The sequence below is a fragment of the Falco rusticolus genome, chromosome Z (genome assembly GCF_015220075.1).
Source record: "Falco rusticolus isolate bFalRus1 chromosome Z, bFalRus1.pri, whole genome shotgun sequence".
NCBI lineage: Eukaryota > Metazoa > Chordata > Aves > Falconiformes > Falconidae > Falco > Falco rusticolus.
In genome coordinates, this window is record NC_051210.1 from 47,949,975 (window position 1) to 47,962,235 (window position 12,261).

The following is a 12,261-nucleotide window of genomic DNA, read 5'->3' on the forward strand; positions in this document are numbered from 1 at the left end:
TTCAAAACAAAACTGGGGGAAAACACATACTCATTGAGCCTGCTGAAGTCATGGAAGAGTACAATAAGAAAATGTGCAAACCAAGAAGGCTCCAAATTTATTGGAAGGTTATACAATAGTAAGAACAAAGAATAGTATTCTTGTTTTGGGTGGCATTGTCAGGTGTTATTAGATTACAAATTGTGAAGATTAATAACAAAGCAGATGTAATCGTAGTACAGATGGTTTTATTATGTTTAGTGCAGTTATGTGCTAGTTGTGGACATGTTGTAAAGTGGGAAATCTTTTCTACGCGATTGCCATCACTCATCAAATTTCTCAACACTTGGATAAGTGTGTTAAAAGTATTTTGTAAGCCCAAACATTAATTTGTTTATTACTTCAGGCTCAATGTTGTAAGTAAAAATGAGAAAACGGTTGAGAGGTCAGTGAAAAGGAAGACATTGATTAAGGATATTCTTAGTTAAAAGATGAATTCTGATAGCTTTGTCAGATTTCGTAAGCTGCAGCACACAATGATGCATATTGGTTATTCTTCATAATTTCATGTACAGTTGTTTCCCAAGTTCCCTTTTGTCTACAAAAGGAACCAAAGCACACTTTCAGAATGGTGACAGAGGCAAATTTTTATCTACATTGGGAAATTAATGTGCAGGAGGCTAAAGGGTAGGAATTGCAACACCCTCTCTGCTTCACATTATTCATTAATTCTTAGAGAGTTCACATAAAAAGTGAATCTGAAAAAGCCGCTGTATTGTAAATTCCCACCGTAGCTTTGCTTCCTGAGCGCTTACTTCCCCAGTTATCCAAGGCATAGCTGTTGAATGGTTTCACTTCTGGTAGACCTCGGTAGGCAGTATTACACAGTTACCAGCTCTCAGTACAGAATGACACCACTGCCTTAGCCTGCACCATCTGGCCCTAACTCCAGCGCTCACTGGGGCTGTATCGACAGCCTGCAGAGAGTGTAGGGCTTAGGTGGCTTCATGAGAAATTTTGAAAATGAAAAACATCTTCAAAACGCTTTAAGCAAAGCAAAGATGAAAACTAGCAAGAAACATTTTTACCCTGTGAGGATGGTCTAGCAGTGGAACAGAGTCCTGGAGAGACTGTGCTGTCTCCATCCTTGGAGCTTTTGAAATCCTGACTTGATGAACCTGGAGCAGCCTCACGTGATTGCATGGCCAAGCCTGCTTTGGGCAGGGGCTGGGAACAGAAAAATCCCTTCCAGCTGTAATTCTTCAGTCATCCTAAGAAATACTTTCCAAGCAAATAAGCTGGTTCAAGTTGAATCCATAATCCTCTTTCTCATGTAGTAGTATTTAAGTGTATTGGGTGGGGAAGAAATCACAGAATGGTTGAGGTTGGAAGTGACCTCTGGAGATCATCTAGTCCAACTCCCAGCTAAAGCAGGTTCACCTACAGCAGGTTGCACAGGGTGGTGTCCAGGTGGGTTTTGAATGTCTCCAGAGAAGGAGACTCCACAGCCTCTCTGGGCAGCCTGTCCCAGGGCTCTGTCACCCTCAAGGTGAAGAAGTTCTTACCTATACTCAGATGGAAACTCCAGTGTTGTAGTTTGTGCCCATTGCCCTTGTCCTGTCACTGGGCACCACTAAAAAGAGCCTGGCCCCGTCCCCCTGACACCTGCTCCTAAGATATTTGTGTACATTGATGAGATCCCCTCTCAGCCTTCTCCAGGCTGCACCGGCCCATCTCTCTCAGCCTTCCCTCATGAGGGAGATGCTCCAGCCCCCTCACCCCCTTGGCAGCCCCCCGCTGGCCCCTCTCCAGTCGCTCCCTGTCTCTCCTGAACTGGGGAGCCCAGCGCTGGGCACAGCACTCCAGGTGCGGCCTCAGCAGGGCAGAGCAGAGGGGCAGGACACCCCCCGCACCCGCTGGCCACGCTCCTCCTGATGCAGCCCACGCTGGCAGCGGCCTTCTTGCCCACCAGGGCACACTGCTGGCCCACGGGCCACTCGGTGTCCTCCAGGCCTCCCAGGCCCTTCCCCGCAGAGCTGCCTGCCAGCAGGTCAGCCCCAGCCTGTGCTGGTGCATGGGGTCGCTCCCCCCCGGCGCAGGACCCTACCCCTGCCTTTGCTGAGCTTCATGACGCCCCCCCTGCCCCACTGCCCAGCCTGCCCGGGCCCCGCCGAACGGCAGCGCAGCCCCCGGGGTATCAGCCGCCCTCCCAGCGCTGTACCACCAGCAAACTCGCTGCGGGCACGCTCTGCCCCTTCACCCAGGGCGCTGGGGGGTGGGCTGAGCAGGACGGGACCCAGTCTTTTTAGTCTTTTACTTTTGTTGGAAAAATTGTGCATTCATCTACTAAATCTTCTTCATGGGAAGTTACTAAAACAAGGAAAAACTGTGTGAAAAGAGACATAACTGAGCTGGAAATCTAGAGTATCCTATTCTGAGTAAATGAAAAAAAAGCAATATGTTCTTCTGCATTTTAAACTAAAGATAGACCTTTTCTTTTTTCCCAGGGTTATTTATCAGACAAGAGAAAGCATTCATTCATTGACTGTAGCCTCATAACTTCCGTGAAGAGTATGATTTTAATACCGTAGTTGGTGACTTCTGATAGTATGTTTTTTAATTAGTGATATTATAAAAGTTAGGTTGATGTAGAATCAACCCTGTGTTGCCTTGTTTCCTGGGAGGCTGTTCTTGCAGATTGTTTCCCGTGTTTGGGGTGCGTGCAGGCTGTCGGTACAGCCCCAGTGAGCTGGAGTTAGGGCCAGGCGGTGCAGGCTAGGGCAGCGATGCCGTTCTGTACTGAGAGCTGGTAACTGGTAATACTGAGAGCTGGTAACTGGTAATACTGGCTGCAGAGGTCTACCACAATACAATGGGGGAGCTAGCTTACTCACTAGTTGTCTGTTAGCCAGTCTGCACTAGCAAATGGTCTATGCTGTTATAAAACAAATAATGCAGTTTAGTTTTGAAGACTTTAATCCCTTTATATTCTGCGATTCATTAGTTCATATGTTTTTATCAGTTTACAGAAATAAGTTCACAATATTGAGTGGATATCTTTCAGAGTGTCAGTGCTCCTCTGCATTACAAAAAAACCTGTCATTCCATCTTAAACATCCTTACTGCTTTTCAGCTATGTAAGTAATGTGAAATAATTCCAGTGAGCACAGAAATGGAGAAAGAGTACAGACCCGAGAAAGTTGTTAGGAATGAATGTGAAACTTCTAGACCAAGAAATACATAGAGACTATAGGAAGTACAAAGATCATGAGAGCAAGGGATAAAACTGTGGAAAGGGATGGTATTTACTGCATATGAAGGATTGCATGCAAAAATAGCAGAAGACCATAAAAGCTGCAAGAGTTTTCAAGACAATGACGATGTTGAAGTGGAGTGATGGTGGAGTTGTGTGTTCCTGAGCAGTGATTGTCAGCTCTTTAGTTTTTGTCAGGGCAGGTAATAATCCCTTGCAAATGGCAAAGTCTGCTACCCGCAGACTTCTAGGGAATTGTTAGAGAAGGGACTTGTAAGAGAAGAATGAAGGCATTGATCATTCGAAAACGCTGGCTTTTGAAACTTGTGCTGAGGGATGTGCAAAGGAGAGGACAGGTTTTTGCAATTTCAGTTGTTACCAAGTTCACAGGCATGACAGCAAACAGGAATGCAGCCAAGTTGGAAATGAGAAAAATGTATCTGTCTGAGAATGTGGCTCTTTCCCAAGAAAGGCATTTCTCTTTGAGATGCTTTGTTAAAGGAAGCTGAAATAAATCTGCAAAAAAGAGGGAGGAGGCAGGAGACATGTCGTATTGAACTGCAAGTGCCTGGAAAGTAATCCTGATGTAAAATGACACTTAGAGATATATAAGAACTGTCCAAGAGGGAGAAGGCAAACGGAAAAGAACATTTGACCAAGAAATCAGTCCTGTGAGAGTCACCTGAGCAATTTTTATGTGAATATTGGACAATGCCAAGACAGAAATCGGTCTGAAAATACATTTTAAAAAGAAATATCTCTCCCACCTCTTTCACTGTAAAGAAAGGGCTTGGGATTTGCAGTGATGAGGCTTGTGGGGTTTTTGGGGATTTTGGGGTTTTTTTTAACATTTTAACATCTGTGATTTCCATTGAAATAGTAGGGATAACCAAGTGTGCATCAGATGTTAATACTGCATGTCCCATACATTCAAATTTGGCTGCCTAAAGCTGTGTTTCTAAATCTGCATTTTCAGTGCAGATGATGTTAGCATGACCCCATGAAAGGCAACAAGATTTCTGGTAAGACTTTGCCTTTTATTTTGAGACGTCGGAAGTTGTATCTTCAGTGGGTGAAAAGTTTCCTTAAAGCCGGTGTGCTAGACAGCACAGGCATAAGGAAGAAACTGAGAGTGTGCAGCACTGCTGAAAATTACGTTGCTCGTGTCCACAGCTTAAGTTCAGATGGAAACTGTCCCCTGAGAATTTTCTGCAAGGGGTAGCTTGCAGGTCTGGAAACTATCACATGGCCTAAACTCCTCCATAAATTGAGAAATACACACACACACAGACAGACACAGAGACACATGCACGCACGCACACACACACACACACTTCATGTTTAAAGGCAGACAAATAGTTGTACTATAGTGGATAATGATGAAACTGAGCTGGAGAGACATTATGTAAGAGAGATGTGCATTACAGCAGAAAAGCCAAGCCTGCTACATCAGGAATGAATGGGATACTTTTGTTCTTTGCAGCCTGAGGTCTCGGAATAAAACACTTTAATGCTGTGGTTTTGATATTAGAACTGTCAGGCTTCCTGGCAACTAATCTCAACGTTTATTCTTTTTCAAGTATTTCTGTATAGCATAAGGATGCATATGCTAATACTGTAAGTCATGAATTCCTCATGGACTGGCACACAAGCAGGTGTTTTTCATTGAGCTGTCTGGGTTTATCTTGATACATTTTTGTACCTCCTTTAAAACTTTTGGGGTTCATTTCAGTCCAATTTACCAAGTGCCCTGACATGGTGGCTACATTTCTTGAGGGCTGGATGAGGGATATATTGAAAATGTTTATATTTCCATTGCTCTAGAGCTTTAAAGCCCAAAGCAGAACATGATCAATAGAAATCCTTATCAGTTTTTTAAAATATACAGTGCTGTTTAAAAATGCATGTGTTAACACTTTTATGTAATCTTTGTTTCTAAAGTCAGGCATATTGCTGTGGGGGTTATGAGTGGTGTTATTCTTCTACTGTAATGCAAGGAAGTGTTAGGCAGAATTGTTCAGCATAGCTACGCCTTCATGGCCTCGGCTTCTGCAGACATCTTGTGCAGCCATTTATATATCGCACAGTGAATGTACAGAGACCAAACCTGAAATTGCATTCCTAATTTTACAGAGAGAGGCTGGATTGACTCATTAGCTTCTCCTTACATGAGGTTCAAGAGAGTGCCTTTCAATGAGAATGACATTCAATGAGAATGACAAATAACACATATCAAAGTTTCCTTCTGGTAACAATCAGTTCTGTCCCATTTGATTTTTCTTCTCTCTTATTAATTGCAGTATAGTAGGAGATGGAAAAGTGTTACCAGAATCTGTGAATCAACAAGTGGACAAAAGAAGTTGGCAATTTTAGATTAAAACTTCCCATATGGAAAAAAATTAAAGCCAAGAGGCACAGGTTTAAATGAATTGTTAAAAAGAGCAGGATTGTTCCTAAGGACTTTCAGAATTTTGGACAGCTGCAAACCAAATTAAACAAGTTTTACTTTCACACACACACACACACACACACACACCTGGTAAATGGAAGGTGATTGAAAAGGGGGATTTTTACTATAACAGGCATTTCCCTCTTATTATTTTATCTTGTTTCCATTCTGTTTAATCCACCCTGGGCTGTATCGTTCTATGCCTTGACAATACACATACTTCATTTATCATCAACATAGTCTTTTCTTCCATGGTCTAAGGAGGAAACCCATCTGCTTTTATCACAAGATGAGGAGTGGAAAATTAAAAAAAAATTAGTTTAAAATCATTTTTCTTTTTCAAGTTGGTGTATTCCTACCAGATTTGTCATTTTAAGGTATGCTCTGTAAGCCATGTGTGCACACGTCTGTATCTACTCCAGCTGTTTGAAAGAAGTTACAGTCAGAGTCATAACGCTCAAACAAGTAAGGACTATCTAGCAGCAGAGTTTTGATGGAGGTGGATGTGGAAGCTGTGGAACTAAATGGGTTTCAGATTGAAGGGTGCAAGCAGGATATGGAGCCCAGTCTAGGTACTGGGGAAGCAATGGTTGGAAGGAATGAGCAGAAGATCTCAGAATGTTCTGTCAGTCCATGACAATACCCAGAGGTCCACTTCAGATGGGGTGCCTTTCTGTGTGCTCACTTGGTGTGTCTGTCCCTTGGAATGAAACAACACAGAACAGACTTAGAGATATGGTCCGCCCTATCTGACAAATAATGCTTTGGCTTTCTGAGATGTTGTGTGGGTTTTTTTAGGTAGGTGTACATTCTAGAACTTCACATATCTGGAGTTACTTGTTAAAGAAATTCAGTGTTGAGTATGACCACTCTTCAAAAATGTAGGCCGCAATTCAGAGACTAAGAAGCAGAAAGCGACAAGTTAGATACGCACTGTTGATTTCACAGAATTACAGAATGGGTGAGGTTGGAAGAGACTTCTGGAGGTCATCGGGTCTGACCCACCCCCTGCTCAAACAGGAACATGTAGAGCCAGTTGCCTAGGACCATGTGAGATGGCCTTTGGCTATCACCAAGAATGGAGACCCCACCACCTCTCTGGGCAACCTGTGCCAGTGCTTGGTCACCCTTACAGGAAAAAAGTGTTTCCTGATGTTCAGAGAGAGCCTCCTGTGTTTCAGTTTGTAACCATTACCCCCTCTCCTGTCACTGGGCACCACTGAAAAGAGCCTGGCCCATCCTCTTTGCACCCTCCCTTCACGTATGTGTACACATTGATAGGATCCACTGTGAGCCTTATCTTCTCCAGGCTGAAGAGAATGGCTTTCTCAGGCTTTCCTCATAGGAGGGGTGTTTTAGTCCCTGTTTTTCTCAACAACATCTGACAGCTCTTCTGTTTCCTGTTTGAATGAAAGCTGTGATTGCAGGTTAAACAGTCGCCAGAAGAAGTGTTTTTTGCCATTGGTAGGAGTCTTTCATGGTTGATTCATTTTTAAAAAAATGATTTAAGTCTGATACTCCAGAAGTAACTGTTAGTATGTGAACTAACAGTTGATGTGAGAGCTCTTGAATAAATTTTCTGTTTGATAAGGACTAGATTGTATAAGGATTTATTTCTTTCCCTTACTTTCAGAAAGACTTATGCCAATTGTTTTCTAAAATAACCTGCTTAGCACTTATGCACATAGTAAATATTCCAGAGATCTACCTGGGGTTCTTTTTATATGTTCGGGCTTGGGGGCTGGGGTGCATGTGCTCATGTTTTGGGGTTTTTTTTGTTGTTTTTTTTAAAGACCAACTAATAAAATATGCAGATTTTGTTTTAACATTTGTAATATATATTCTCAATAGTAACATTTGCTGGAACAGCAGATGGGTAGGCTGACGTTATGGTTGATGATGATCTAAAAAAAACCAACCCTGAGGTACTGTACACTGGATCTTAATGTGTGTCAGAAAGGAAGTGAATGATAAGGATAATGGTTTAACCTGCAAGTATTCGGGCGATTTGGCTTGGTTTATGCCTTTTGTTTCATACTTAGTGGCATGCTAATATATTCAGTAGGCATGTAAAACTTGTGAAATTTTCAACTGCATCTTTTCTTTCCTTTCAGGTAGTAAATCTTATAGAAGAAACTGGACACTTTCATATCACAAATACAACGTTTGACTTTGATCTTTGCTCACTGGACAAAACCACAGTCCGTAAACTACAGAGTTATCTGGAAACGTCTGGAACCTCCTGAGGATTCAGCATCTGGCTGCATCAAAAACTGTTCTTTAAATGACACATTCAGAATGATGCAACCAAAATGGGGAGAAGGAACAAAACAACCGTCTTCAGCTTTATTTTTCCTTAAAGCCAGTCATCATCTCTTAATAAGGGAGAAAAAACGTGACAAGACTCAGAGGACCGCTCTTCTGAAGAAGAAAATACTCTGGAAGAGTTTGCCTGGATAGCCTTGAAAAACAAACACACAAAGACAAAAATACTTGGTCTTAATGAATGTGTATGGTATCATGTATCTCTCTCTGTGGTGTTCCAGTCCACAAGATGAATGCATGTTCAGCACACTGCCTTATTACATAACTGATCTATTTATTATTGCATACATGTATTCTAAAAGTCATTGAATGACACTACCAGATGTTGCAAATAGCGGGGTCCCATGTGTGCTCTTTTCATGCAGTACTATCACAAGCCTGGTAAACCTTATTCATGTTAAAATGCCACTTCTTGCTATCTTTTTCTAGTCACTTAAAACACTACAGTCTTGTTTTCACTTCTGCATTCCAGGAAACAAGATACAAAGTTGAGGACCAAACAGCGGTCCTGTATTTTCTTTCCTATCTGTCACAGCAGGTTGCACTGCAGGTCCTTGGTTCTATCCATTTATTGATCTTGGTCACAGTAGGAAATGCACCAAATAGGATCATATGACTTGCTGTCTAGCCTTAGTGAATAAACCAGTAGGGCTTTTAACGAAAAACTATGTATACTGTCCTGAATCCAGCATCTTTTCCAGTCTCCATTCTTGTGTCTGTTTTAATGTTACAAAATTAAATATGAGTGAAGGTGTTCTGCAGTATCATCATACAAGAGGAAATACTGGTCCGGTCTTCTAAGAAAGTGTTGTAGAAAATTCTTAATTTGGAGCTATTTATTACTATAAGTTTTAACACTCCTCTGCTGCCATTGTGTAACTAACTTTTACCGTAAAGCTATATGCATAATAGTTTTGTTTGTTCATGTAATATGTGGTCTGCTTAGTTTGTTTTGGGGTTTTGTTTCTGGTTTTGTTGGTTTTTTTACAACTGCTAAATTAAAACCCATTATTTGAAAAGAAAAATTATGTTGTTACACAGTTACATATTGGAATATATACATATGCTATATTGTGTATATATATGTGTGTGTATATATGTGTACACACACCTGTATATATAAACACACACATATACATACCTGCTTTTTAACACTTCCCAGATTTTCTTATCTTTTCAACAAGCCACTTGTGTTTCCAGAAGGATTTCTTGTCTATAAAAATGCGTATTCTGTCATACCATCTGTTACACATTAAAAGCAGGATACTTGTTTATGCGTGATCAAATGAGAGGATGTGTACTCACTTTCCCATCAAAACTCCGTGCTCTCATATTGCTGATGGTTTCTTGATGAAATCATCATCGTTCTATTAGAAGTTCAAATCCTCCAATGAAAAGAAAATAGAACTAAAATAATACTTCTGGAAGCACAGGTTTATTCAGGTTTACCTGCCTTACAAAATGTATCTTGTTTCTGGACAGGCCAGTATGTAATGTGTATGCTTACATGCCATGTGTAGTCTGTATGTGTAGAGCTGAACAGTAGTATCTGTATGACTTACTGTTTCATGCGCACAGATTGTGCAGCACTGTAAAACTAAATTTTATTGGGGTTATTTCTTATTCAGATGGTAAATTTTAATAGTGTTTCTTTAAGTCCAAAGAAGGTTTTACACTTTACTCTTTTTGAGAGGCAGGATATGGATTGGGCTATGGTTCTTTTTGCTTATTTAAAATGTTGTTTGACCACACTCTGCAGGGAGTCCTTCTCAGGCTTCCCAAGAATAAGTGTACTTTTTCAGTAATGTTATGACTCTTATTGACGATTGGCATGAAGCATACTTGAAGCATTATGTTGTTCTTTTAAGTCTATGTCTTAATGTGCAATTGGGGAGCAGGGTGAGGGGAGGAGGAGCGGGAGTGTAATTGCAAAGTTACTTTTGACATAAGGCAGGTGGTGATGGGGATAGGGAAGGGATGCATGTGAAGGGGATAAACTTCAATTTTTATTGATTATTTTATATGAAAATGTTTGGAAATCTAAAAGAAACCTTAAAAACATTTGTTCTACTAGTGTGTGTTCAACTTCTTATCTTTTAGTTATACCATATACTTATGGACTTCTGTCCACTTTGACTTTTCTAAGTTTTGTGGTAAAAACTCATTTGAGTTTCAGGAGGGGAAGGATCCCATGATTCTTCTAGGACAACTGTTGCATTGTTTTGCTAGAAATGGTGAAATGAATAATTTTACCTTTATAATACCAGATAAGCTCAATTATGCACTGAGAACAGGGTAGAAGAAAACAGCAAATAGGAGAATAGGCATAAAAGGGAGATGACAACAATTACAGCGTCAACTTTGTACTGAATTTCATGCAAATGGTGGATCATCCTTTAACTCTTTAAGTTTTCTGATTCAATGGGAGAAGGAAGAACGTAGTCTGCAGTTGTGTGTGTGTGTGCGCGTTGACTTTCACAAAATTCTGATAAAATAAGAATTACTAAGTGTTGATCTACACTGAAAAAATACAGTAGCTATTTTGATCTAATTTTGTATGCAGAAACAAAATAAATCCTTGTTCACTTAATTTCAGACATTCATATTTCTCTTAAAGAAAAAATAGTAAGATACCCTTCCAAGACTTTAATGTATATGAACATTGATCTTTGGGATGGGTTAGTGTTTTGGCAATAAATGTTTTGGAGTTTTACTTAACATCAGGCAGTTTAAAACAAAGTTACACGTGAGAGTTTGGTTTTGTTGAGGTGACCAGGCAGAGGTCTGCAGTAAGTTGCAATATCTAAAAAAAAATTTCAGCATGAGTTGCTGTTACCAGAACAGTAGTTATATGCAATAGGAAGGACAGTTTGCATCTCACCACTAACGTTACAACCTCAGAAAGTGGATGTCCAATACGGTTGAGAAGTTTTAATATCGTTTTGTAAGTCTGAATCCACTGAGAGGCTTTACAAAAAATTCATTATCATCTGGATGTTTAGGCCATCTTAGTCCATGCTAAAGAGAAAGAGCAAGAAAGGAGGAAGGGGCATACACTGAAGTGAGGAGAGTCTTCCAAGGTAAAACAAAACCCATGCTTAGTCTTCAGCCTTTGGATCATAAGAAATGGTTGATCATTTCTCTCTCTCTTTTCATGGGTTGTGTGGTTTTAGGTTAAGTCTATGCTTTCAACTTCAGAAGCCAAGTACATACAGTACAGTGCATTTGGAGAGCCCAGTATATTTTTATTAAAATTTCTTTTAGTCTGGAGGATGGAGATTACAAGTTCTTGGGTTTTGCCTGACCCATTCTCCTTCTTTCCCAATCTTACAGTGAAATAAAGTATGTTCACAGTCTGCTTCGGGTCCTTGATCCTTACTTGGCAAGTATAATTTTGTTTTCTTAGAGCTATACTAATGTTTTGGGGTCTCTTGAACAACCCATTGATTCATCTGAAGGAAAAAACTGTTTGGTTGTTGTATGCATTGTCTTACTCTAGGCATTGCTCTGATGGTAGAATGTTTGCTTTGCTTCATGCCATATTTGTCCGTACACATCGTATACCATCTGTTACTAGTTGCAGTTTAACGGTAAACAGTGTATATTTTAGTGAACTCCTGTTTAAGTCTGTAGAGGGACTTGTTACTTTTGTTTGCTCATTGGTCTGTTGATTTGCACTCTTTGCTGTAGTGCAGTACACTGAAACTGAGACTCACAATGAAGTGTCAGCCATAGCAGGAGCTAGCAGGAACTGCAAAAATAAGCAGTGTAAAACATGTTCCAAAGTTTAACTTTGTGTTAAGTGCAAGGCATGTGTTTTTATAAGCCTTAATAGTTTTCTTAATTATTAAGCACTATACAGTAGAATGTAGTGTACGCCAGGAAGCTATTTGGTATACTGTACCGAGAAGCTTTACTGTTGGGCGTAAAAAGCTTATGAACACATGATGGAGACTAAAACTCGTATATCTGTAGTGCTTTTGTGTGTGCTTGGGAGTTAATCAGTGCATTAAGACAGCTAAACCAGTGACATTTACAAGGCTGACTCTGTGTCTGAGCAGATAAATTAACATCAAAGCACAATCACATAAGGGCCTTGAATTCACTTGAGCAGCAAGAAATGCTACTATGATTAGACAGGAAAGAGCAGAGAACAATACCCTTTGTGTGGGGAAGAACTAATTAAAAAAAAAAAAAAAAAAAGTAGAAATCCCTTAGTAGCTGGACATGGTTCCTTATGTTATCATAGAGAATA

At 40.4% G+C, this 12,261-nt stretch overlaps 1 protein-coding gene across 3 annotated transcripts in view; it reads left to right on the forward strand.

Moving 5' to 3' along the window:
- Positions 1-10,596, forward strand: part of MLLT3 (MLLT3 super elongation complex subunit) — a 137,874-nt gene extending 127,278 nt beyond the window's left edge. For all 3 annotated transcript variants that reach the window (XM_037373956.1, XM_037373958.1, XM_037373957.1), the window contains one exon: positions 7,796-10,596. In XM_037373956.1, the coding sequence (XP_037229853.1) occupies positions 7,796-7,927 (132 nt within the window). In that variant the 3' untranslated portion in view covers positions 7,928-10,596. The remainder of the gene's footprint in view (positions 1-7,795) is intronic.
- The last annotated feature ends 1,665 nt before the right edge of the window (positions 10,597-12,261 follow it).